We start from the raw sequence: 26,213 nt of genomic DNA, 5'->3' as shown, positions 1-26,213 counted from the left end.
CTCCTTAGATGTCTTGAACTGCTGTTTCTTTTTGAAAAAGCATGTTATTTATAACTTTAGCTGTAAATGTTCGCACTGTAAGCAAAAATACATAGAAGTTAACTAATGCTACAGCAGGAATCAGTCTATCAGTTCTCTTGGAGGTAAAAGAAAAAGCTGGTTGGCCACATTATTGCTATTAAAGCCTCTGCATTTTCTTCTGCTAAACTTGTTTATCAAGGGGAGTTAATTAATTATACCATGCATATAGAAGAGCTTGCTTGCTTGCTTCATTTTTGAATTTGCACCCTGCCTTTCTCCTGCCATGGGACCCAAAGTGACTTACAATAAAACAGAAATTAGCAAAAACGATCTAGCCATGGCATGACTTCATTGGTAAAACAAAACAAACAAACAAACAAACTCTACGCATCACAAGATAATACAAAATATGGCTGGCTGAGTGACTCTGAGAGTTGCAGTTCAGAATGTAACTTTTCCAAGCTTTGATTACATATGTATTTACCAGGAAGCTCTCTGTGGCTTCAGAGGTACAGTTTATAAGCTCACTCCTACATCCTTTCTCTCCTCCTTTACATTTTCATACTTAAATTAGGAATTGCCTATGGATGCTTCTAGCTTTGTGATTCCTATGGTGGTCTTGAGCTTCACCATTTAACTGTGCTCAGGATACAATCATTCCATGTCACAATCATATAGATTTCTGGAGGTTACTTCATGGTTATCAAGTGGGTGAAGGGTGACATCCAAACTGGGAGGAGATTTCTGAGCCTCAGCCTAGTAGAGTCATGATCAACAAGTAGTTTTACTATGGTTCTGCACAAGAACAGAGATAATTGAGCCAACATCACAGACCTTCTCCATGGAAACATTTTTCTAACAGCCCATCTTAATGGAGTTGTCACTTCCTCCCCACACACCATTTGCCTCTAGGTTTGCAGTTGAGATGGGTCAAATATTATTCCTCACAGTGCTAAATTTGATCCAGGGACAGAAACATGGTGATTTGTTGACAGGTGACTGTCCAGTGTTGTTGTTTTTTCCCTCCTTAGCTAGGGATCTCTTGAACTTTCAGCACCAGTGTTTTCAGACAGAGCAAAAGCAACAATTTAGCACTGAAGTGATGCCTATTAAAAATAGCTCTCCCACCCTTCCTCTTTAACTAATCAAAGTATTTGGTGTTTTGTATGTGTTAGTTGTTTCCAATGGGGGACGCGCAGTTATCAATAAGTTAAAACATATTATAAGACAAATCCTCTTCAATATAGTGTTTTATAAAAGGAAAAACAAAAACATAATTTCTAATACAACACATCATTTATGCCTACTTCTTTGAGTGTTGTGAAGGGTTCCACCTGAGGCAGAATTGTGTATTTCTGAAAGTAATCTGTTTTTGGGTCTAATTTCTGCCTAGGCAAAATAAAGGCAGAGGGAGACATAAGTGCTAAAAAGTCACACAATTTGTTCTCCACATTAGTTAGCAGTCTTTGTAATCCCTGAATTATATATGCTGGTTTGATGACTGTTGGAATAACACTTTTCAATGGTTTTTGTTTTGTTTTGTTAGCCAATAAATGGTTCGCATGGCAGTAAAAGGGGAAGGAAATTGCTTGTTTTATTTATGAGCCTGCAACTCTGACATTTAAGAGTGTCTTGGCCTTCTTTCCTTGATGGGCAGTTTTAATGTTTTGTAATAGCTTAATTGTCTTGCATTCTTTTTTTAAGGATCAGCTACACAGTTTGTGTAAAATTATAGGGCCAAGGTTGCTATTTGATTAGGGAAATCATTCTGTTGCCTTTGCTATTTATTCAATTTGCATGGTTTCTACAAGGAGAAAAATATTGAGGACTGGCTTGCCTATAGCTTGAATTATAGCTTCCTTTATCCATACAGAGCCTATTTTTCATCCACTGTATAGACCAAGCAATGTGTTAGGGACCAGAATCTTGTGTAGTGTTGAAAATTGGGGGAAAGCTTCATTACAATGGAAAGCACCTTGGTTGCCTCTATAGTCACTTACCAGAATCTCGAAAATAGCTGGTGCTAAAAAAAACACATTGTTTTTAATAATTTCAGAGGAAAATTAGAAAATGTGTATGTTAAAATCAAGTCAGAGGCCCTGATGGAACTGTTTTTGTCAGTGGACCTGAAAGGAGGGAATTAATGCAGCCGCAGCACATGAAAAAATTTTCAGATTCCCAGCATTGTGGGATATTGGATTTAGGCCAAATAGCTTGCATTCATGTGTTATTTTTTAAGAGATTAGTAAACCTATAGTTGCAGCACTGTGGTGGTGGTGGTGTGTGTATTCAATTATGGCTTAAATCAGTCTTCGCCATCACTGAAAATGATGCGTAATATTGTACCTAAGTGGACAATCTACTTGAAAGCAAGGATAGAAATTATAACTCATTTTATTCTTGCATCAAAAATTAAGGATTTCAAAGGTGTTCTCTGTGCTGGCTGAGCTCATGAGAGTTTTGGCATATTTTCCAGGCTTTTTAAAAAAAGATTAAGTTTGATATGTTTTAAAATTTATTTAATAAATAAAGCAAAAACAATAATATCCCCTTCCCCTATTTTTTCTTCTAGCAATTAATTATTAATAATTTTATCAATAATTTTATTTAATATTTTGAGGACTTTTTATTTACTTTTTTTTTAAAAAATCAAGATTTTGCACAAGACACAGTATAAATGCAAAACACTATTTTCTGCACTGCAAAATCAAGAAGTTATTTTTGTACAGTTTTTTTTTCTTTCTCATAAAGTCCCAAAATGCAATAGACCTCACAGCAGTTGGCCATTTTTTCCAATGGTAGTATCTCAGTGTGTCAAAGGTATCCTTTCCCATTGAGGACAAGATTAAATAAGAACTGTGACCCATTTGATAGCCCACTTTTCAACATCAGCTAAAGAAAGGAGAAAAGGCACAGCTGGGTAAGCTTGATGTATTCCAGGTTCATGAGGTGGAAATGTTTATCATAATCCCTCTTTTGGATTTATTGCTATTGTTGTTGTTAATGTTGTTGATGATGATTATGATGTGTGTGTTGTTGTGAATGGTTACATTTTAGTAATGTATTGAATTATGTGATTGCCTTGACTGAGGCCTAGATCTAATAAGCACACTGATGTACAGCCCAGATCTCCATCCCTTGTACTTGGTACATTTCATCTGCTCTTGCATCTTCTTGCCCAGGTGTGTGAAGTCAGCCAGGAATGGTGTTATAACCAAGAAACCCTTGGCTGTTGTTGTGCAGCTGAGGCAAGGGTCATTAAGTATGGAGATACACGATGCCTTCTCTCGCTGTGTACTTGGAAGCAGATCTGCCCATGTAATTGGGGGTTACAATAGTGTATATACCGTGCAGGATCCTGCTCTATATCTAATATTTTAATTTCTTTATGTGCTTAAACATTCTCCTTTGCTGATAGTGCTGGTGACATTTTCTTGCTGATTTCAAAATTCATCTGATGAAGGGTAATTTATCCATTCATCTAATATCCCCATATGTGTTATTTTTTTCTGTAACTGAATCTTGTGAATATATTTGTGAGCACGCATTATGATTGTTCTTTTTATTACAGGTATTAGGGGGAGGGAACAGGCGGGATGGAAGGGAGGGCTTGAAGCTGCCCCTTCTGAAGATGGATTGGGACTGTGGTAAACATGTGCTGCGACCCCAATCTGCCTTGAATACAAGATCAACTTCTTTTTTGGCCAGGGGAAAGCTGGCTTTGCTGGCCCTGCTGTGGCTCCATGGCAGTAAACGCCGCACTGCTGGAGTGTCATGAAACCGTCCATATCTGGGTAGCCGGGGACCTTCAAGCCAGCTTCCTTCCGTCATCAAGACATGAGGTGTCTAAACGCTGTGCGCTGATGATGCCCAGAAACGGGCTTTTCTGGGCTAACTGTTCCGGCCCTATATGTTGACATTTCAGTTAGCTGGAGAACATTCTCTGATCACTTTAAAAACAGTAATTGAGCAGAATCCAGTAGTACTGTGAACTGATTTGACAGAATTGATTCTGTCAGCAGAATGAGGCCTGAGAAGAAACATGCCTGCCTACTAGTCCCACAGTGTAGGTTTTCAGGCATTTTCTAAAGAGGGAGAGTGATTTGTATCTGAGCGAGATCCTTTAGAGCAGGGGTAGGCATCCTTTTTGATCCGGGGGCCAGGTTGCTGTCCCTCAGACAACTGGGGGGCCAAAGCCAAAAAATAAAAAATTAAATAAATAAATAAACCAGGACAAATGTAGGACAAAATTTTCAAATGGTGGTCACTTTTTTTAAAAAAGTGGAGGACACGCGAAAAAATTTGCTGATTTTTTTAAAAAATGTTAATATAAATGCATGTTTCTGAGGCTTCTATAGACAATTGCCCCTGCACACGAGAGGCCAAAGGCCCCGGCGGCAATCGGCGGCAGGACCGGGCTGGGGCCGGTCCCAAGGCCTCGCCGGGCCACATCCGGCCCGCGGGCCGCAGGTTGCCTACCCCTGCTTTAGAGTCTTTTTGCAGCACAGTGATGAATCTGAGCTTGTGATACTGTCATTCAGTCAAGTTTCCACAAGCCACAGGGCCGTTCTGCATAGCCACACAATCTGGCAACTGTCCATGCTGCAGCCAATGAGCGGAGCCACTGGAAATGTGCTGATACAGAAGCCCTCTACTTTATTTCTGTATTTCAAGTACTCCATTTTGTTATCAGTTAAGTAAAATATAGGAAAATACATATTTTCACATTTTTGTGGCTTTGATTTACAGGGAAGGTCTGTTTCTTTAACAACCTTTTACCGAACGGCAAGAAACATCATGAATATGTGCTTCAGCAAGGAGCCTACGGCAGCTGAAATAGAGGTGGGAAATCTCCTAACCTTAAGGAACACTTTTAACTTGGTTCTTCCCCACCATCACCACACTTTAGAAGTTCCACTACTCCCCAGGTAGTGCAGTGGGACCTGAATGCTCTGGATGCAGCCCTGCCTTTGCCTTTCCCATGGTCCAGAATAACTGACCATTCCACAAGAATAAGCAGTTTCTCAAGTGATGTGTAGTAGCAACAGCAGGAAAAGCACATTGAAAATTGGATCCATCAGGAAAGGAAGCTGCCTTTCCATCTCCCGAGTTGCTGAGGAGCCAGCAAAGCTCCTGATGGAGACCATTTTCACTCCTCTTCCACTTCAATGTCTCAGTGCCTGTAGTCATATCTTTTCTGCTGCTGTTCCAGCATAATTATGTGGGCCAGTAGGATTGTGGCCAAAATTAGGAAGAATTGTAGTAACTCATCAGCCCATTATCAAGCATGAATGCTCCTCCCTGGGCCAACCCGGTATTACATGTGGCTATGGTGGAGGACAAGATGGTGCCCTGCGTTTGATTTCTTGTGCAGGAGCCAGTGGGACTGGCAGTTGCATCTAGCATCATCCATAGCACTGAAACAGCATCCTCTGTGCTTGAGGCTAGTTTAGAGGTTGCAGGGCAGTCATTGTGACACAAGCAACTGTGTGGCGCAACACCATGCCAGTCTCCTCATGACTCACCTCTGCTGCCAGAGGTGGCTGCATCAGTTTGCCTAATGATGATGCTTTATAATAATAATAATAATAATAATAATAATGATGATGATGATGATGATGATGATGTCTTCATATCACACACACAAGGTGTGTGTCATGTGTCAACTTACAGTGGCCCTAAGGCAAACCTATCATGGGATTTTCTTGTCAAGATTTGTTCAGAGAAGGTTTACCATTGCCTTTCCCTGAGGCTGAGAGCATGTAACTTGCTGAAGGTTACCCAGTGGGCTTTATGGCTGAGTGGAAATCGAATCCTGGTCTCCATACTCCAATGTTCAAAGCACTATGCCATGCTGGTACTGAACAAAAGATAGTGAATATTTTCCCAACCTTGGCATATAAGGGTTCAGTTGTTTTAGCAACCATAAAAACATATAGGATCCAACCACATTGACCATTAGTTATATTCCACATCCCAGGGATATAATTTAGAAGAATATTTGTGTTTACAAATTAGAAAGACAAAATCGATACATTATAGTTTGTTGTGGTTGTATGCCTTCAAGTTGTTTCCGACTTATGGCAACTTCAGGGCAAAAATTATCATGGGATTTTCTTGGCACAATTTGTTCAGAGGAGGTTTGCTTTTGCCTTCTGCTGAGGCTGAGAGCATGCGACTTGCCCAAGGTCACTCAGTGGGTTTCATGGTACATCCAACCCAGAAGGGCTAACCACTGAATATGCTCACATGATATTCCACAGGAAAGCATTGTCTGTATTACTGTATATCACCAGTGTTTAGCTGAAGTAAATAATTCCATTTTAAAGAGGTCTGTGATCTGCCACACCCAAAACATCAATTTTGGCTGAAAGCAAATGCTGTTTTAACTCTAAAGAAATTCAGATGTTGAAGCCAGGGCGCTCTTCTATTGGTTGATTTGTATAGCACAATCTAATTCTGCCTTCCCCTCAATTCCAGTTTTATTAACCTCAAATGTAGTATTTATTTCCCAACCACCTTTTATAAATTAGATTGGTTAGTTTTAGTGTCTGCCAAACGATAGGGCTGTCTCCTACTGCTCCTCAACAGTAGTTGTTCATCATTTATTCTTTTAGTCAGCCAGCAGAATTACTTGTAAGTCTATATTGTGAGTTGTTGCCTTTGAGCTGATGGATGACTCTAAAGAGGTTTGGTTGATATCTTGCTCATGGGCTCAAGGATGTTTGGATCGTGGCTGAAAAAGAAAAAAAGTCTCTGATAAACAAACTCTTTATTCAGAAGTGATAATGATAGTATCAGAGAGCCATCATACTGTTGTGGTTTGAGTGTTAAGACTATGGCCTGTTACAGACTGCCAAAATAAAGCTGCTTCGTGTCTCTTTAGTGGTATGCTATTTAAATGATGCATGGGTCCAAAGAGTCTGGAGGTCACACCAAAGCCACACTCCATTCCTAAGCACTGGAGTGCAGCTTTTGGTGCAGCTTCCGGATTCTTAGGATGCATGCATCATTTAAATAGCATACCTCCAAAGAGACCCGAGGCAGCTTTATTTTGGCAGTCTGTAACAGGCCTATGATTCTGGAGATTAGGGTTCTATTCTCGCTCAGTCATAGAAACCCACTGGGTGACCTTGGTTGAGTCACACACTCTCAGCTCTAGAAAATCCCGTGACAGGCTCACCTTAGGGTCGCCATAAGTTGGAAACAACTTGAAGACACACAAAAACAACAAGGACCGTATAAACACTAGAGTTTTGTAGCTAACTCTCAGCAAATTCTAAACAGTGGTTGCGGCATTTCAGAAGAGCTAAGTTACAAGAAGAGAACCATGAAACAAGCTTTTCCCTCAGATTTTGCTCAGTGAACTCATTGGTGCATTTCTACCTAAATTCAGAAAAAGAGAGAACTTGTTTAAAATCTTTCTTAAGGATAATGGCTGGAGGAAACATTGAGAAGATCAACACTCACTTATATATCTGTGAAAACTTTATTTGTTGTTATAGCAAGAATACTGGAGGTTAGTGGAACAGAAGGATTGCCATGTAGCAGTGCACTGTGGGAAAGTTGATACCAACACCCACGGAAGTGGCTTTCCTGTGGGAAAATCAGAACCATTCTCAAGGTAAGACTTGGTAGTATTAATTGGAGTTCTTCAAATTTTTTAATCTGCTTTCACACAGTATGATATTGGTTCACATTATTTGCAGTGCATTTTGAACTCCAGGATGCAAACACATTTTGTGTAAGTGCTGGAACTCATTCTGCAGTTATACAGTTGGACATTGATGCACTAAAGCTGTGCCTTTTAAAAACATCTTGCATGTGTTTTTTAGATCTGTACATTCTGAGGGATGAAAATCAAGTGGCCCTCCAGATGCAGCCAGGCTACAACTCCCAGTAGTCCTAGCTAGCATAGACTGTGGTGTGGGGTGCTAGGAGTTGCAGATGTACTGTTTTTTGAGTACTTCATGTGAAAAGGAGTTTTTTAAAGGAAGTGTGGCCAGTTGCTACAGGAGTCTGTTTCCCTGTCTGCATCTCCTGTCACTTTCAATCGAATTCTTGTTTATTGCTTTGTTTTATAAGGAGTCACTTGTATGAACAGTTCTCCTAACTGGTTGTTTCTGTATGATAAGCAGGACAAACATTGTGGATAGTGCAATCTCTTATTCATTGGGTTAAGCTACATCATTGGTTCAGTTTAACTTTCTGCCTTCTAGTTTGCCTTTGCCCGTTCTGCTGGGGGGAGTATGTGTTTAGTGATTTAACTATAATCTAATGTGGGTGCAGACAGATGCCTAGGAACCACATTAACTGCTTAAATGTGGAAGCCATGACTTTGTGAAAAGGCAGCCATTGGTCCCTGCCAAACCTCTCCTTTTTACTTTGTTAAGAGATCCCATCAGATTGGGAGATGTGGAACAGACTATCATCATATTGTCACTGTGAAGCAGAAGCAGCAGGGATGAGTAATTGAAGGTTCTCACAATCTTAATTAATCATGTTAATTACAATATTTTAATACCATTAAAGAAGAAAAGGCAAGTTTCATCATCTCAGTGCTTTTGGAAGATTTCTAGAACACAGGAAGGTGGGGTGGGATTATTGAACAATTGTGTAAAGTATTTCTTTTTGCACAAATTAAGAAAAGAGAGGAGTGGGAACCAAAACTTGGAAATTCTGGGGAAAGTGTGTGTGTGAATGAGTATGCACTTGCCTTCATGTTGCCTGTCAACTTATCATGACCCTATAAATTTTCATAGGGTTTTCTTAGACAAAGAATAATCAGAGGTGGTTTTGTCAGTTCCTTCCTCTGAAATATAGACTACAGCTCTTGGTATTCGCTGGTAGTCTTCCATCTAAGTATTAACCAGAGCTGACTCTGCTTAGCTTCCAAGATCCGATGGGATTTGGTGCTTTTAGGGTATTAGCATTAAATAATTCCTCAGGAGACTCTGCCAGCCCTTCCCCTCCTTTGAGTACAGCAGTTCACATCCTCCTTAGCAGTCTAGAGTTCTTAACAAATAGGTAAATAAATGTAGCTTTATTTTTTCCTCCTCATGATCTGTATCTCTTAATTTAAACAGGCATGGATGGAACCTAACAGTCCTTCCTAATAACACAGGATCCATCCTGCGACATCTTGGTGCTGTGCCTGGTGAGAACATTTATTTTCTCCACATTTAATGAGACATCCTCCGTTGTGGAATTCAGAAAGAGTGTTGAATAAATCATGTTTTTTGCCACTTCCCTGGAGCTAGGCATATATACCCGCTGTTTAAAAAAGAATTAATATTCAGTTAAGCTTCAGATTATGGCAGTATTTATCATCCTGTTTGTGACTCTGCTGGCCATTGACCCCTCAATCTGTTCGGCACAGGTGGGTGTGCTACCTACTGAGGCTGGGAAAGATGTGTTTTGTACATAATAATACACACAGAGGAATTCCACTCTGCCTCTTGCATGGCAAAAAAGTGGGGAGGGGAGAAAGGTGAGAGCAAGGGAGATTGTAATGCCTGTAGCCCAGACCATGTGTGTCAGGGCACTCATTTCTCCCAGTTGTAACATGTTTGTTCATCATAATTCATTATGCTCATGTTAATGTTTAGTGTCAGTATGGTGAATGATCAGCATGTGTAACTTCAATATTTGTCATCCCAAGGGCACACTGCTAGGCCAATAAATGTGCAGAACTTTCTGTCGTTCTTGATCAGTGGACTCGGCAGAAAGGCGTTATTTTTTCTGTGACTGAGAAGGCAGGGCCAGGGAAGACTTTTGGCAGAAACTTAAGCAGAAAGAAGCCCCTCTGGTCTTCATTATGCCTTTGCAAGTAGCATAGGGTCTAGGTTTTGTCTTTGGCCCTTTTTTCTCTTTAAAAACACCCCCCCAGGCCCCCTTCTTTATTCCCTGCAATAATTCATTATCTAGTTAGAGCTTTGTGCTTATTTGAAGGGCAGTGGGGGAATCTGCTGTGTGGCAAGGCTTCATATCTGAGCCAGATGATCTGTTGATGATGGCCCCAGACATTGACTCTTGGGCTGTCTTCTTATATTCCGTCTTTCAGTAAGAGTACAGAAGAGATCTCTCTGTTGCTTGGGGTAGATCACAGTGCTCTGCTAGCCTGATAACCAGCCTGCACCATCGCCACTGATTGCCCTGTTCATTTTTTGGGGAGGAGAGGAGGGACCTGTGAGTGACAAGCAGAACCTGGTATTTGAACAGTCAGCATATCCATTTCAGAAGCAGCTCCAAATGTCTTTTTTGTTGTTGTTGTTTCTCTTGATGAAGAACCCTGGGTTCCTCCAAGGACGTAGCCAGGATTTTGGGAAGGGGGGGGTCAAGACTAAGTGCCACCATTTTGAGAGGCTAAGAGCCCCCCCCCAAGACACAAAAAGAGTGTCAAGCGTTCACCCTCAACACCTTGATGGCACCACTTTAACTTCCGTTATGGCTTCGTGCAATGGAATCTTGGGAACTGTAGTTGAGTCATCTGTCAGGTGCCACAACAAACTACAAATCCCAGCATTTCACAACATGGAGCCAAGTGCAGTTAAAGTGGCATCAAACTGGATTATTTTTTCAGTGCAGATGCAAACTGAGTCCTTCCTCTGAAGGTGTTTACATCAGATAAATTCAGCTCGATAAAGCAAAGTGCAGCTGCTCAAGCAATGAGCGGCAGCCACTCTGTTCATGCTCAGAGACACTCTGCTCATGCTTTGAGACACTGTATTCCAACATCTGAGTTAAGCTACGAACCCAGGCTGCATCCACACATTTCATTCCCACTTCCAAGAGGGCTTTTTAATTTTGAGATAGACACACACACACACTTTTTAATTCCAAGACCTATCTATCTATCTATCTATCTATCTATCTATCTATCTATCTACCATAATTTTTAATTCCAAGCCATTATACGTTCCTTTCTTTTTATATTAAACAAACCCCTTTAAGAGAATCCTATTTTGGGAGAAAGGCAGGGTATAAAATCAATCAATACAAAATTATAGTGCAATAGTCCATCAGTGCATGGCTTGCATTATAAGACTTTATAACTTTATACCTTTAAAAACTATTAAAATCACAGTAGGCTCAGAGTGCTACAGAATCATGGAATCATAGAGTTGGAAGAGACCCCAAGAAGGGCCCTGATCCAGTCCAACCCCATTCTGCCATGCAGGAACTCCCAGTCAAAGCATCCGCAACAAATTATGTAATGGAGGTGTCCATCTACATTGTAGAAAGATATACTATAGATTAATGCTATGGAAAATCACCACCTTGAGTCTGTATATTGGGAGAAAGGCGGGATATAAGAAAATAACAACAACAACAATATCTGGGTATTGTAGTTTTGTGAGACATTTAGTCTTCTTTGTCAGGGCCATCCAGTCCAACCCCATTCTGCCATGCAGGAACTCTCCATCAAAGCATCCCCACTGACATGCTGAAAAAGGGCCAGCTAATTGTGTTTTATTCTATTTGTCTTTTAAAAAGAGAAAAAACAAGGCTGGAAGGAAGCCTCTTGCCTTTTTGCATCACAGACCCACCTCTTTTTTGTTGTTGCAAAAATCCAGAAATGACTGTTTTTGAAAAGATGAGTCCATTCTCAGGAGAAATGTCCAGAGTGGAGCCTGAGTCTCCTTTCTCTGGACTTCCAAAACCCCAAACTGACCCTGAGAGCATCTGGTCTGACCCCCAACTCAAGGAAACTTGGAAATCCTGAAGGTTTAGATCAATTACTGAATTATTGAATTATACAAGGCATAGTGGTCTCAGGGTTTTACTGAAGCTCAGTGTGCAGAAGCACAACATTACAGTATTTTAAAAATATTGTGCATTAAATTACCTTCAGTCTATGTCTATGAGATGCATATGAGACATACATGGATCCCATCTCCCAGGATATCCCATTAGACATACTGTATATAAATATACCAAACTCTGAAAAACTCCAAACTCCAAAATACATCTAATCCTCAGCATTTTGGGTAAGGGATATTATTATTATTATACTACTATATTGTACATGGATATAACAGCTAAAAGTTAGAAGTCACCTTTTCCTTCTTTTCTTCAGTTCTCCCTGAGGGAGGAAGGGGGGGGAGGAGGAGGAGGAGTGGAAGCCGGACTCTGAAGGAAACGAAAGTGAGTCATAGGGACTCTCTCTCTCTCTCTCTCTCTCTCTCTCTCTCTCTGTCTCTCGCCCCCTCCCCGCTCTTCCCTCCGTCCTCCTCCCTCCATTAAAGCCACGGAGGAGAGGGAAAAGAGGAACTTTTGTTTTGTCTTTCCTCTGTTCCCTCGCTGTGGTTTTAATGGAGGGGAGGGGGGAGGAAGGAGCTTGAATGCCCCCAGGGCCTGATGGGGGGGGGGGGTCCCCCCCCCCCACCCCCCCCCCCCCCGGCTACGTCCTTGGTTCCTCCACTGAGAGCTGCTCACATAGTGCCCAGTTATAGGGAATTGTCTGCTGATCAAGTTAGTCAACACTGCCATCTATTGGAAGAAAAATATAACTCCCAACCATTTTGGAACTAAAGTCTGACACTTCTGGAATTTGTCAGTACTAGGTCAAAATATTCACCCTCATTTACAGATATCTACAGACTTTGTATCTATCAGCTTACCTTTTTAGCATATTGCTGGTAGGCCAGGAGAAAAGTGTCTCATCCCTACGTCACCCGAAGTGTGGGATCCCTACAGAGGATGGCTTTGGCTGAAGATTGGCTTCCAACACCCTTAAACTTCAGGTGGCACCTCAAGACACTATTCTGGGTCTGGTAGTCATCTTCCCCAGCTGAAATGCTTCCTATGAGATGCACCCGTTCTAACTCTTCTAGTAATATGCCATTATCCCTCTTGAGATCTCACCTTAGGGCTGCAAGTACTCACGCATCCACCCTTTCTCTCTTCCTGAATCAGGTCATGACATGGTCTTTTTTTGGTGTCTGTGAACTCAGCTAAGAGTGGGAGAAGCTTGGACCTTGTCATTCATACTGTTTACATTTGCCCATCTTTTGTGCCCAACATGAACTTCCTGTTCCACAGAAAGCCCCCAGTTTTTGTTGAAACCCATCTCAATCCAGGAAGAGGGTATGACATACGTTGGATGTGTGCAGAATGTTCAATGTGTATATGGAGCAATCAGCTGTCTTCCCTAGATCTGACAGGCTCCTACAAGCAGGGCATCAGGGTTGGCAGGTATCTTTCACCATCAATTGGGTACAAAGTAAACTTCCCTGGCTTACAGCTCTTTTGCCAAGCCTATCCTGTTGGGCATCATAGTTCAGTGTAGTGGGAGTGCAGGATCATCTGCAGTCTTCCACTCTCTGGCACCTCATGAGGATTTTCGCAGGGCAGCCACAGGGCAACTATCTTTGTCCAGCACTAGAAGTTCAATAAGTATATCTCAGCTGAGGCATCTGCAGTTGCACTGTGCTATAACATGTTCTGTGAGTCACCAGCCCACCCACATGAGCATATACTGCTTTTAAATACCCATTTTCTATTGGATCCACTGACTGAAAACTAAAAGGTTGCCATTACATTCTGCCTGGTCAGTGAAGCCAGAAGAAAGTCCAGCTTGCTGTTCCCTATGAAGGCTCTTCAATCATTTCTGCATCACCGTGGGCACAGACAGTCTTCCCCCTCAAAGCTGAAAGTTGGATGCAGTAGGGCTACTTTTGGCCACTCATTACTTTTTTCTCACTATCAGTCCTAGTCAAATTAGTTTTTAAAACACTATAAATAAATACTGACTGAGTCACCCTTATCCAGAACTTCAAAATCCAAAATTGTCCACATAGGTGGTAAGAGAATGACATGTTTGCTTTCTGATGGTTTGGTGTACACAAATATTGTTCCATGCACAAAATTATTAAAATATTGTATATAATTACCTTCGTCTCTGTGTATACAGTGTATATGAAACATAAATGAATTTTGTCTTTAGACTTGGGTCCCATCTCCAAGATATCTATCTCATTATGTATGTATGTGAAAATACAGGTTTTCCACAATCTAATTCCCCCCCCCCCCCCCCAAAATCCCAAACACTTGTGGTACCAAGCATTCCGGATAAGGACTCAACCTGTACTGTGAATACAGATGATAATCGCGTAAATATGCATGACATTTTTAGCTTTATGGGGAAGGGTGAAAACATTATCTGCCCCAACTGAAGTTTGTGATTCAATGCTTGTGTTCAGTGGATGCACTCACACAGTCCTGTATAGCTCAGCGTAGTGTAGTATGTGGGTGTACGCTACACTGGACCATTTACCATCATCCCAGACCTACTCTACCAAAGAGCTGCTGTAAACACCCACAACTATTCCTTGCTTGGAGGAGAGTGGAAGGGACTGCTTGGCTATGTTTCCATTTGAAGGAAAGCAAAGAATGATTCATCCTGATTTCCCTATGGAGGGCATTCCAAAGACTGGGCACAGCCATTGAGGCCTTCTCTCTTGTTCCCACCAAACAAGGGCCTCTTCACATGATTTCAGAGCTCTAATGTACTCATAAAGGGAAATACGGTCCTTCAAACAACCTGGTCCTAAACTGTATAGGGCATTATTGGTCATCCCCAACACTTTGAATTGTGCCCGGAAATAGACCAGCAGCCAGTAGAGCTGTTGCAACAAACTGTTGTATGTTCCCTACAGCCAATTCCAGTTAGGAATCTGGCTGCAGTTCTTTAGACTAATTGAAGTTTCTAAGCACTTTTCAAAGGCAGCTTTACATAGAGCTCATTATAATAATCCAAACAGGATGTAACCAAGACTTGTATCACTATGGCCAGATCCAAGTTCTCCAGGAATGAGCCCAGGGCAGCTGTGGCAGGAAGATGGGAATAACATCTGCGCAACCAAAAATAGACATAGAGATATAGGGTTAACTCACACCTGCTTATGTCACAAACAGGATGCTATTCAGTGTCTGAAAAGAAAGAAAATCCATATTTATGTATGTGCTGACTTCTCAGCTTATTGATGCAGTGAAAGGTTATGAACAGTTGTCAAGGAATGCATATAACTAATTAGATCATGGATGTGCTAATTCTGTTAAATGGAGCCATTCTCATTTTATTTCTGGTAATTTAAATTGTCAACTGCCAACCCAAATGACATATGATTTTCAACATACTTTTTAAAAATTATTGTTATTTAAAAAAAAAAACAACAACCAGAAGATGTGTCTCGTTAACTGTTGTTTTTCTAATCTAACCTTTCACTACTTTAGGAGTGACAATTCCTTGGCTAAATATTGGCATGGTCTTTTCTACCTCATGCTGGTCTCGGGACCAAAATCACCTTCCATATATTGACTACTTACACACTGGTGCTGATTGCATTTGGTAAGTAATCTTCAAGGTTGCCTCTTAGCGCTTCAGCACTGTTGCTCTCAGGAGGCTATGTGTCTTGCTTGAAGGAGTCTTACAAGCAAAGCCACTTTCCAAAGTGTGATCTCCTTGCTAATTCTTGTTATCTTGACACTTTCCTTCTGTAGTTAAATGAGATTCCAGAACTACCTGTCTACCATCCCTTACCAGAGGGGAGGAAAAGCATGGGCTCTCTAGAAGTTTTTGATGACAGGTTTCACTGTCCATTACCATTGACCATGCTGGATGGAGCTGATGGGAACTGAAATCCAGAAATGCAAATCATGAACTCTGCTAGTGCTTTCCCACCCTCTCTTCAAATTTGAAAAAGCTACAAAATCCTGGTTAACATATAAGAACATTTTATAATCTTTTTTTTTTTTTAAACCTACAACACTTTAGTACCTACTTAGAATTTCAAGGCAGTGTTCAATCACTTGTCATTTTTGAAACACTTGGGCCTTGCACTAAAAAGATTGTAATGTGGGTGCTGGGCAAGCTTCTGTAGGGAGAGCATTCCCTAATTGGGACACCATGAAAAAGCTCTTTCTGTTGTTGTCACATGCCTTACACATACATTTCTTCACCACATGCATACAGTGACTCTTACCAGTCCACTTTAGAGGACTGTTGTGTTACTACTGCAATATAACAATTGGGAGAGTCAGAGACTATGGTTTGTGCAAATCCATTCACAACTAAGATGACAGAGGTGAACCACTGACTGTCCAGGTAATAGCTCTTTCTAGGAGATTCTTTAAAAGCATCTACAAAGGGCCCAAATTATTTGCAGCACACAGTGGAAAGGAGCAGTCCATAGTTGCACTTAGCCATAAAAGGAGCAGAGGTCCATAGTTGTACGTAGCCATTCACAATACTTGTGTATGCATCTTTGTTCAATTGTGTCATATAGATAGACAGTTTTTGACAATAGTGCTTTGGGTTGATCTGGGGGGGGGCATTTCATATTTGATGAGTAATTTTTTAAAAGCATATATCCTTATTCATACATTCAATTTGTCACTGGGGATGTGTGGTCTATTAATGAAAAAGCCCAGATCAGCTTCATCTCTCAACTTGATGGTGAGTCCATGCTCAGTAGCAAGCCCAGGTTTGTGGGCATGTTCTATGTGGAATGGCAGAGGTTGGGACTCTGTGGTTCCACCTGCACCTGCAGGGATCCCTGGCCAACTCTGCCATGCAGCTCAGTTGATAATAGATATGGTCTTCACAGTGATAACAGGGATTGCAGTCACTCTTTATTGGTATATGTAAATATATAGAAGAACTTTATCTAACATAAAAGCATTTCCTGCCAGCTAATCTCTTGAATTTAAACAAAGGCAGAGGCTGTTAGCCTGAATTCCAACAAATACACCTGAGAGCTTCTCTCCCCCCCCCCCCCACATAGAAACCTGCCCTTCCACAGAACACCTGCTTTGGTTGTCCTCACAAGCACTCCTTGGAACCTCTCTCTTTCTTGTATCCTCCCATTCAAGCTTTTCAGGGATTCTAACTCGCTTCCTACACAACCACCTGGGTGGTTCAGCCTCTCTTCTCCTCACTTCACCCTCCTTGCTGCCAGCATGCATCCTGAATCCCCCATGATTCAGATTCCAACTTCCAGAATCCCCTAACCAACATGATCAGTGGTCATATTGGTAGGGTGTTCTTTTAGTCTTAAGACAAGTTGGCTTTCAAGCAGAAAATGATTAAAATTAAGACCATTTTTCAAAAGCAGGGCAGCATAATTCTTAACATACAATTACCTACTTTTTCTGTTTTTTAGAGGAATTAAAATGGCAAAATGGTTCTTTAGATAGTAGAGCAGCACAAGCAATTGTTACTATATTACTGTGCAATTTAGTTTTGTCTTAAACTTTGCAAGACTCCTACATCTCATACAAATAAATAGCTTTTTGCAAGCCGATGGACCATTCCCCAAAATTGCAGCAGGCAAGTTAGCTTTTAACCTTTTCTGCTTGATTTCAGCTTTGGAATCATGGATTCAAGCAGCTGCCATGGTATTGGCCGTTATGCTGTTCAGCAAAGAATAAATAAATCCTTTTGTTTCCCTCTCTGTGTGACAAAAAATAAACAGGTATTGCATTCCTGCTGCAGAGGAGAAAAAACTTGACAAAGTGGTACATACCCTGCTGCAAGCCAATGGCACTCCAGGGCTGGAAATGCTTGAAAGTAACGTCATGGTGAGTTGCTTTATGGTTTGTTTCTAGGGAAATCCAAGGTACTTGTTTTTCATGCCCCACAGTATATTATGTTGTATACGCAAATACAGTGGCAGCTATTAAAACGAAGGCACTGCTATTAGCATAGTATGCATGCATATAAAGACATCAGTTGTCTAAATATATGGGGATATTATAGTGGAGTAACTGACTTTTTTATTAATAGCTTACCTAGATGTTGCATAATGAATACGTTTTAAATAAATGGCAAGTATTAGGGTTCCTTAAAGAGGATGAGATGGGACTTGAGGGCCTCAAATATTTCTCCACTATTTGTATGATTTTGGATTTAATTTCTTTTGTTTCCTTTAAAATGAGTGGCTTTGTTTTCATGCTGTTGATGATGATGGTTACAAAATGTGTTTAGGTAGCATGGGCTGCAGTAGCTTGCGTGGGGGGGGGTATTGGGTTTATTTGCAATTTTTCTTCTAAATATACTTGTGCATTTGACTGTCAGTCACTGCAAACTTAGGAGGGGAGTAAGTTCCACTCCTCCAAGTGGGTTTTACTTCTGATATGGTTATTTTATGGAAGCTATCCTTTGGAGGGTCAAAAGGCACACTAAAATATCTAAGTACATAAAGGTTGCCCTTTCACTTTTAAAAATGCCAAATATTATAATTCTGTATGTTACACATGTCATGTTGTTAGTAGAGGAAAATAAGTTTAGATTTGATAAGACGGTAGATGTCATATATAATTTCCTATATTTCATTCATGTTTATTCCTGGTGGATCGTCAGGTGGAAAAATCATCCCTCCCCCCTCCTTCAACATTGCTGGGGGTTAAAATCATCCCTGTTCAAAGCACTTTATGCAGTGCCTGCTGGCATGCCCATCTCATACTGCCTCCCTTATCCACAAGGTTTCTGCACCATACCAGAGCTGCCACTCACTTGGTTTCAATTAGAGATAAAGAAAGTCAGTGTTAGGTACTTCTTTGTTGTTGCTGTGTACCTTCAAGTCATTTCTGACTTATGGCAACCCTGAGGCAAAACTTATCAAGGGATTTTATTGGCAGGTTTCTTCAGAGCAAGTTTGCCATTAGCACCATGTTCTGGGTTTTCAGTTATTTCCTGTTGCATCATTTAAAGTAAAGATGGGCAATTTCATTGAGGCTAGGGTTCAGTTTTCTTTCTTGGGACCATCTGGAGGTTGCCTTCATTGCCAAAAAGCCTCCAAAATAAACATTCCTCTGCAAAGTAGAAGTAGTGACTTCTGGTTTTGAAAACTGGTATTTGCTCAATGTTAAATTGGGGCTAAGGACTCCAACCTATTTCAGAGGTGAATCACCACATCTGGTGGCTTTCAGAAGAGTCAGTCGGTCCTTTTTTCTCTCAGCAGAAAAAGAGAAGTTTGGAGATAATGGGTGAGAAAAGTCAAGGCCCACAAAATTAGCCTTTGGATGGGGTGGGATGTCGGCAGCACTTTGCCAACCTTGGTTTAAAGTATTCACATTTGCATTTTCTCTCCAATATATCAAGTTGAAAACAGCAGGGCAGGCAGATGAGATTGTGAAAAGAGTATCTACTCTGGATTCCATTCCCTCCCTTGTCTGTTCCTAGATCTCCCCAGAGGTGTTGTGCAAAGAGGGGATCAAGGTGCACCGTACTGTACAACAGAGTGGGCAGTTCGTTGTCTGCTTTCCAGGATCTTTTGTCTCTAAAGTGTGCTGTGGCTACAATGTCTCGGAAACTGTGCACTTTGCTACCACCCAGTGGACAAGCATGGGTTTTAAAACTGCCAAGGTAAGGAGTGTACATGTGTAGGCTTAAAAACAAAACAGGCTGCCTTTTGCAAAGGCAAGCAGAATTCTTCCAGGCGCATGGCATGCAGTGCTGCTTGATGGAATAAACATTTTTGGAATATGACAAAATACCTTGCTCAGAAATAAAAGCATCTAGACAGTATCTTTTCAACAGAACTAACCATCAGCATTTTTTCAGCTGACTGGCAGCTCAAAAGCCAGTGTAATGATTATGAAGGGATCATCAGAGCTGAGAAAGACGTTCAATGCTGAGTTGGAATATGTCTTACAATCCACAATGAAGTCTCCATGGCAGTGGCTCAAAGCTGTTTTTCTTATGATGCTGAGCAAGGTTGTCACTAGGGGCCCCGAGGGGGTGCAGACCACACCAGATGACACCCATGGGGAGGTGACACCACTTTTTCCACAAACATCGGCCTTTGGGCAGAAATGGGCTGTACTGTTTGCCTGAGTCCCTTTAAGACACTGAAGAAATGGTGCATGGGGCAAGGTTCAGTGGGAGGAGAGGAGAGGCCCCAGGTTTTAAAAGAATGAATTTTTACATTTTAAAAAATGTTTAAAAATATTTTTTTCTTTAAAAACATAACTTTTCAAATTTTAACTTTTAACTACATAAAACTATGTACCTGTAAATACATTTAGGCTGGGTGTGTGATATTGTAATTTAAAGGTATAATTTTAATTTTGCTTAGTTTGCTGTGTTACAGCTATTAGCATTCCATTCAGTGTTATATGAAAATTATGACTGATGAGTAACATTAGTACAAAAGCCATTGCTAAGGATTCTGTATGGAAGGTCGAGGGGGGGAGGTGAACCATGAGTTACCGTGCCAAGTGATGCCAGTCCTAGTGATGCCACTGACACTCAGTTGAGCTTTCCATTTTTAGCATTTAGATCAGTGGTTCCCAACCTTCCTAATGCCGTGACCCCTTAATACAGTTCCTCATGTTGTGGTGACCCAAACCCATGAAATTATTTTCATTGCTACTTCATAACTGTAATTAAATAGGTGCTTTCCAATGGTCTTAGGCGACCCCCATGAAAGGGTCATTCGACCCCCAAAGGGGTCCCGACCCACACATAGGGATACTTGCACTTCAGACGAGAGAAAAGGAGGAGAACTAGCTGGGTGGCAACTGAAAGGCCAGGGACATGGAAGGGATCATTAAGCTGCACAAACTGAGAGGGGGTGGTGTTTTAATACTCTGCTTGCATTGCCAAAATGCCCGGGATGTGGCCTATAATTTTTCTACATTCAATTGAAGTTTTTTCTTCTGTTGCATTCTTGTGCATTCAGTTACAGTTTTGAAAAAACATTAGTGTGATTCAGTATAAAAAGGGGGGAGGAAGGGGTGGAGAGTCTTATAGCCTCTTTTAGGACTAAACCGTTTATTTCTGCAGAAGCTTTTTATGGACTACCACTCTTTTCAGATTCCTTTTGAAAAAGTGGCTATAGTCTGTCAAATGAACACTGAGATAAATTGTTCATCTTACGGGTCCAAAAGACTCTTTTGTCTATCCTCACCGTCGTTGCCACCAAACTGTAACGTAGCATCAGTATTGTGATACAAAAAAATGCAATTATATTTATGTTTCATAGCAAGTAAACACAAGGAGGAAAGTGATAAGAGTACCACTGAAAGGCTGGAGCATGTGTTTTGGCAGGGGAAGACAGCATAGTGTGAGCAGTGGCAGATTTCTTTCTCTTACTCTTCCAACTCCATACAAAACTCAGAGATAAGCAAAGGAAAAGGAAGTACCCCTATGCATTAACATTTAAAAGAAATCACTGCCACACAGTGTAAGGGTTGCTGCCAGCTTTCATGGCATTTCAAAAAGGGTAGGCAAATAAACTTGCTACCTTTGGGGATAGGAAACATCTTGAGAACTACTAGAACTATCTTGTTAGATGGCCTTTTGACGTGATCCAGGAAAGATTAACATGAAGCAAGACTATCATTCCTCTGTGTGCCTTGACTAGCTTTGTCTTGGGTTCTGAAGCTCAAATTGTGTTCCTGCTTAAGCCAAAATGTGCTCAGGAAGTCTTTGTTTGCATTTCATCATAAATATTTTTGTTGGGAAAACTTTTACCCAAGGATATTGAGCTTGCAGGGTATATTGATCCCTCCCACCCCAGCACATTTTCCAAAATGTCTCCCTCATTGTATGTCACAAAGAAATAAGACTCTGAAATTTGTTGATGCAGGAGATGAAGCGGCGACATATACCCAAGCCATTTTCAATGGAAAAGCTGCTTTATCAGATTGCTACAGCAGAGGCAAAGAAAGAAAATGGGTCTGCTCTGAGTACATTATCAGCGCTTCTGGGAGAGCTCAGGTAACCAAATTTCTTGTTTGTTTGTTTTTTTTAATTTTGCTTTCTCCCAGAGGAAGTCTTAAGGCCAAATGTTGGGAATGTTATGAAGACTCCAAGACCGGTGCTAAGCCCTCCAGCCCTCTCAAACACAATCACTTGTGAGAAAAGAATCTTCCATGGGTTGACTTGCTGTTGACAGTGCAGGATGCCAGAGGAAAGAACTGTGCACTTCAAGCATCGTGATGACCTTTCTTACTTTTCTTCAGTGACAGAAAACAATATTTTCCAGAATGCCTGCTGATCCTCAAGTTTAAAAACTTTACTTAGATCATCATATGATTTATGCGAGCGGCTGTTTTTATTTTCTTTTTGTGGGAGGTTTTGGAATCACTGGTTAAGACAGAAAGCAAGCCTTTTAATCTGTCTCTAGCATGAAGAGAATCATGCATCTGCTCGCTTCTAGTGGCACTAAAGGACTTATTTCTAATGATTTCCTTCCCCAAGTCAGGTGAAAGGAGGAAGAAGGTGCCATGTTTCATATATAATACTGTTCTCTTTTGTTCCCTTACCATGTAGCTTCGCTACCCACAATTGAAGTGTGGGACACTTGGTAGTGCTGGTCCGTAGCAGATCCAAGAGATCCATAGAAAATCTGATGGCTGGAATCTACAAATTGTATTTAACAAGCTAATATTTTAATTTGTAAGGGGGCAAAGTCTCTTCCACCGTGTGTTCACAGGTCTTCCACTTGGAGTGCAAACACAGTAGAAGAGATTTTGCCCTCAGACTTGTGAGGTCTACTGGGATTTCCCAACTCCTCTATGGGGACTTTTCACATCCATATGCATTTTTCCTTAAAGGGAGGAAGCTTTGCTGATGTGAGAGGACCTGGTATTTTTATTTTTATATTCAACCATCTGAATTGTTTTCACGTTTGTTACAATTCAGACTGCTTCAAAGAGAGAGATCCTGTGGAGCTGTCTTTCCTAACCTGATGTCTTCCAGACATTTTGAACTACATCACTCATCATCCCTGACCTTTGGCCAAGCTGCCTGGGACTAATGGGAATTTGAGCCCAAAACATCTATAGGGCAACAGATTAGGAAAGGCTAAAGGATCTCTCTCCTCCTGAAGCCTGATCTTTTGTGCTTGTGTTTTGTGACTTAATGTCAGTGTATTGGTTTTGCTTGCTATACTATGCTGCCTCTTTAAATTCCTTGTCTCAATTTTCATTTGCTCAGTATAATCGGTACAGATCCCTCCTGCCATCACTCAGCATTTTGCAGTTTTCTTTACTTTGCAAATGGCATAGCTGGGCAGTCCTTCCAATTAGGGGGAGTCTACCCAACGATGTAGGCTTACTCCCGTTTCCTGTGGATCATACTATTATTGGATGCTTTCCTGGTGCATCGAATGTGCTTGCTTATCCTGTGGGGAAGAGTAGTCCTGCTAAGTGGTCTTACTTCCTGGCAAATCCCATTTGAACACCATGTTTGCCTGACAATCTGCTTGGATCTAGTAGCTTGATAGAAGACTCCTTCTAATTTGGTTCCCTGCAATGTTTTGGACAGGAATTTCAAGTTCTGTATACTAATGTTGTTGGGGAAACCATTCGGTTGCAGGTGAAACAGTTTGAAAAGGACTGTAGTAACCTTAGAAAGGAAAGAGGAAGGGAGGAATTGTATGATAAAGTAAAAGATGTGTGTGCTTATTAAAGTTGTGGTTGAGAAGAAGGAGTTAGAATAAATTATTAAAGGAAGAATAAGTAGTAAGAATAAGATAAAGGAAGGACTACTCTGCCGAAGCACGAGAACAACCGAAGGAGTTACTGTGCCAGCAGACAGAGAGAAACTGAGGGAGCAGTAGCTTGGTGGGCTGGAATATGGTGTGGTAGCTGAGACAAGTAGTAGTTTTGTACTAAGCTATTCAGCTCTAGAACATTCTGAATGGAGTCTCTGTGCAGCCGCAAAACATTTTTACAGTCCGCCCTTGCCTTACGCGGGGGATCCGTTCCGGGCCCCGCCATATAAGGCGAATTCCGCCTATGCTCGAGCCCCTTTGGAAACAATGGGGCTTGTGTGCAGCGGTGCAGCAGCACATTCTGACGCGCGCGCTCCGTTGCTTGAGCGCATACGCTCAAGACCGCGTAAAGCACACCCGTGTATAACGTGGGCGCACTGTATTAGACACAGAAGCCATAAAGAACCACTGCCTCTTTGAAACATGCTCTTGGAATGACACCAAAGAGTGAGTTGTTACTAAAATCTCAAGTGCGTGTTGAAATAAGGTCTGCCGGGTGCAGCTTCATAATGTTTCTCTAAGAGATGGCTTTTCTTCTAATTAATTGTCTGTTTTCAGGGACACAGAGTTGAGGCAACGACGGCAGCTATACGATGCAGGTCTCCATTCATCAGCCCGCTATGGCAGCCATGATAGCAGCAGTACGGGAGTAGATTGGAAGAAGAAGCCTCGAAAATGGCAGTTAGAAACATCTGAGAGGAGGTGTCAGATTTGCCAGCACCTATGTTACCTATCTATGGTAAGAGAAATCCATCAAAGTTAGGGTGCCCCTACAAAAACATGCTGCAGTAGCTCCCTAACTATATCTGCCTGGCATCTGTTTAAAATAGTGCATGCATTTCTATAATTCCTGGAAACAAGTGGTCAATGGGATATTAAGAATTGGTCAGCAGCCATAGAATAGTTAAGGGCAGAAACACATTGGGGAAAAAAGAAAATCAGATAATCAGTTACTCAGTTACTCAGTTTCATTAACTTTTTCCCTTGAAGTTGCTTTTTACACCATCTCGTCTGCCAAGAAAGTGAATTTGTTGCAAAGAATTACTAGTTATATTTTAGCATCTAAACTATGTTTAGGGTAGCTGTGCTTTAAGGATTGCATCGTTTAACCTAAAATATACCCAACCACCTTCCCTGAAGCCTCACTCTGCAGCAAAAGGTTGGCATTTTTGGCAAATGTTTTTGGCCATTACATATCTCACAGAGGAGCTGTGACATTACTTGAACACCCTGTTGTAGTACAAGGTACAAAGTATAAGACAGACAACTGATCCTTTTAACCACCCTTACCCCCATTATGCCTCATGGAGACAGTACCAAAAGAACAGCTATAATAATGGAACTCAGATTTAGTTTGAAAGGATCTGGGGCTGTGAGTTCAGCCATGAGCTATTAAAGAGTTGCCACCCCACTAGTGTCCAGAGAGCAGCAGCATTTTTAGCTGTAAAAGGACTATAGGTCTCTAGCATCCAAATGATGAATGGCATTTGGGATGGGTTAAGTCCAAAATTACTTAAATCACCACTATAAAACCCTACAGACTGTATCACAAAGCTCTTTACTGTTGTGTTGTAGGCAGCATTGGTGCATGCACAAAAGTAATTTTGAATAATCAGCACATGATAAGCCCTTTATGTAGTGCCTTGTTTTGCACAGCACTGAAAATTGCAAATACGTTTTTTTGAAGACCTACATCAGCAACAAGATTTCTCATTCATAATCGGCTGTATGCACATGGATTCTAGGTGATGACATCTGCCACATGAACAGTTTGAAGCCACATTGACAATGTTATTTTAATGCTGCCACCATCTCTGTTGAAAAAAAAAAAGCTAAACTGTGGCTCATCTTTGCTTAAAAGAAAGACGGGTGGATTGTAGTGTAGTTAATGAAATCTAGACATCTCATCAGGATAATTACCTTTGCTGTATCAACAATAACTATTATAGTTCCATAGATTAAAAAATATATTAATTGTTTGAAATCAAAAATGGTTTCTGTTATTCACAATATAGCAAGAAGTGATCATAGTTGTGCTGAGATTTATATGTGAAGCCATTATTTAGAATAATAGTAATACAGTATAAATGTTCTTGACCTTTTAAAACAAAATTTGGCAGGTTGTACAGGAAAACGAAAATGTTGTCTTCTGCCTTGAATGTGCCCTGCGGCATGTAGAAAAACAGAAGTCTTGTCGCGGACTGAAACTAATGTATCGTTATGATGAGGTATGTACAGTGGCATTAAGAAATGCTGGAACACAAATTGCAGACCGCTTGTCAGTTTGCAATTGGAAAGGCTGCCCGTGATGTGTACAATTGGAAATTCTTGTTTGCTCTGAAAAATTCATTCAACTATATTGGAATCCCACTTCTGATTTTTAGTTTTAAGGACATTTGATATCATACAGGCAAGGTATGGCCCATGGGCTGCATGGAATCCATATATAGCCCCAAACCCCTGTCCCCCCATTTTTATTGAAAAACCAAATTCTTTTTGCTGAAAAGCATTTCCCTTGCAGCTATTGGCAGCAATTTTGCCACATTTTAAGAGCCTTAACCTGTTCTGGGCTGAGGGCTTCTTTTTTGGAAACCAGAGTCACTTTCTACTTGGGGATAAAGACCTGTCCCATATCTAAAACAGGCTAGGGGTTTGAACGCATGGCCAATTTGCCCTCCACACACC

The 26,213-nt window shown here is 41.1% G+C and overlaps 1 protein-coding gene across 1 annotated transcript in view; it reads left to right on the top strand.

Moving 5' to 3' along the window:
- The window catches only part of JARID2 (jumonji and AT-rich interaction domain containing 2), a 250,999-nt gene that overhangs the window by 223,226 nt on the left and 1,560 nt on the right, over positions 1–26,213 (top strand). The window contains exons 9-17 of the mRNA XM_042463243.1: positions 4,771–4,863; positions 7,527–7,645; positions 9,108–9,178; positions 15,259–15,373; positions 17,499–17,604; positions 19,208–19,390; positions 21,618–21,748; positions 24,087–24,267; positions 25,649–25,756. Of these exons, the coding sequence (XP_042319177.1) occupies positions 4,771–4,863; positions 7,527–7,645; positions 9,108–9,178; positions 15,259–15,373; positions 17,499–17,604; positions 19,208–19,390; positions 21,618–21,748; positions 24,087–24,267; positions 25,649–25,756 (1,107 nt within the window). The remainder of the gene's footprint in view (positions 1–4,770; positions 4,864–7,526; positions 7,646–9,107; positions 9,179–15,258; positions 15,374–17,498; positions 17,605–19,207; positions 19,391–21,617; positions 21,749–24,086; positions 24,268–25,648; positions 25,757–26,213) is intronic.

This window comes from Sceloporus undulatus, chromosome 4 (assembly GCF_019175285.1).
Source record: "Sceloporus undulatus isolate JIND9_A2432 ecotype Alabama chromosome 4, SceUnd_v1.1, whole genome shotgun sequence".
NCBI classification, from domain to species: Eukaryota; Metazoa; Chordata; class Lepidosauria; order Squamata; family Phrynosomatidae; genus Sceloporus; species Sceloporus undulatus.
This window is presented reverse-complemented; position numbering and strand designations above follow the sequence as displayed.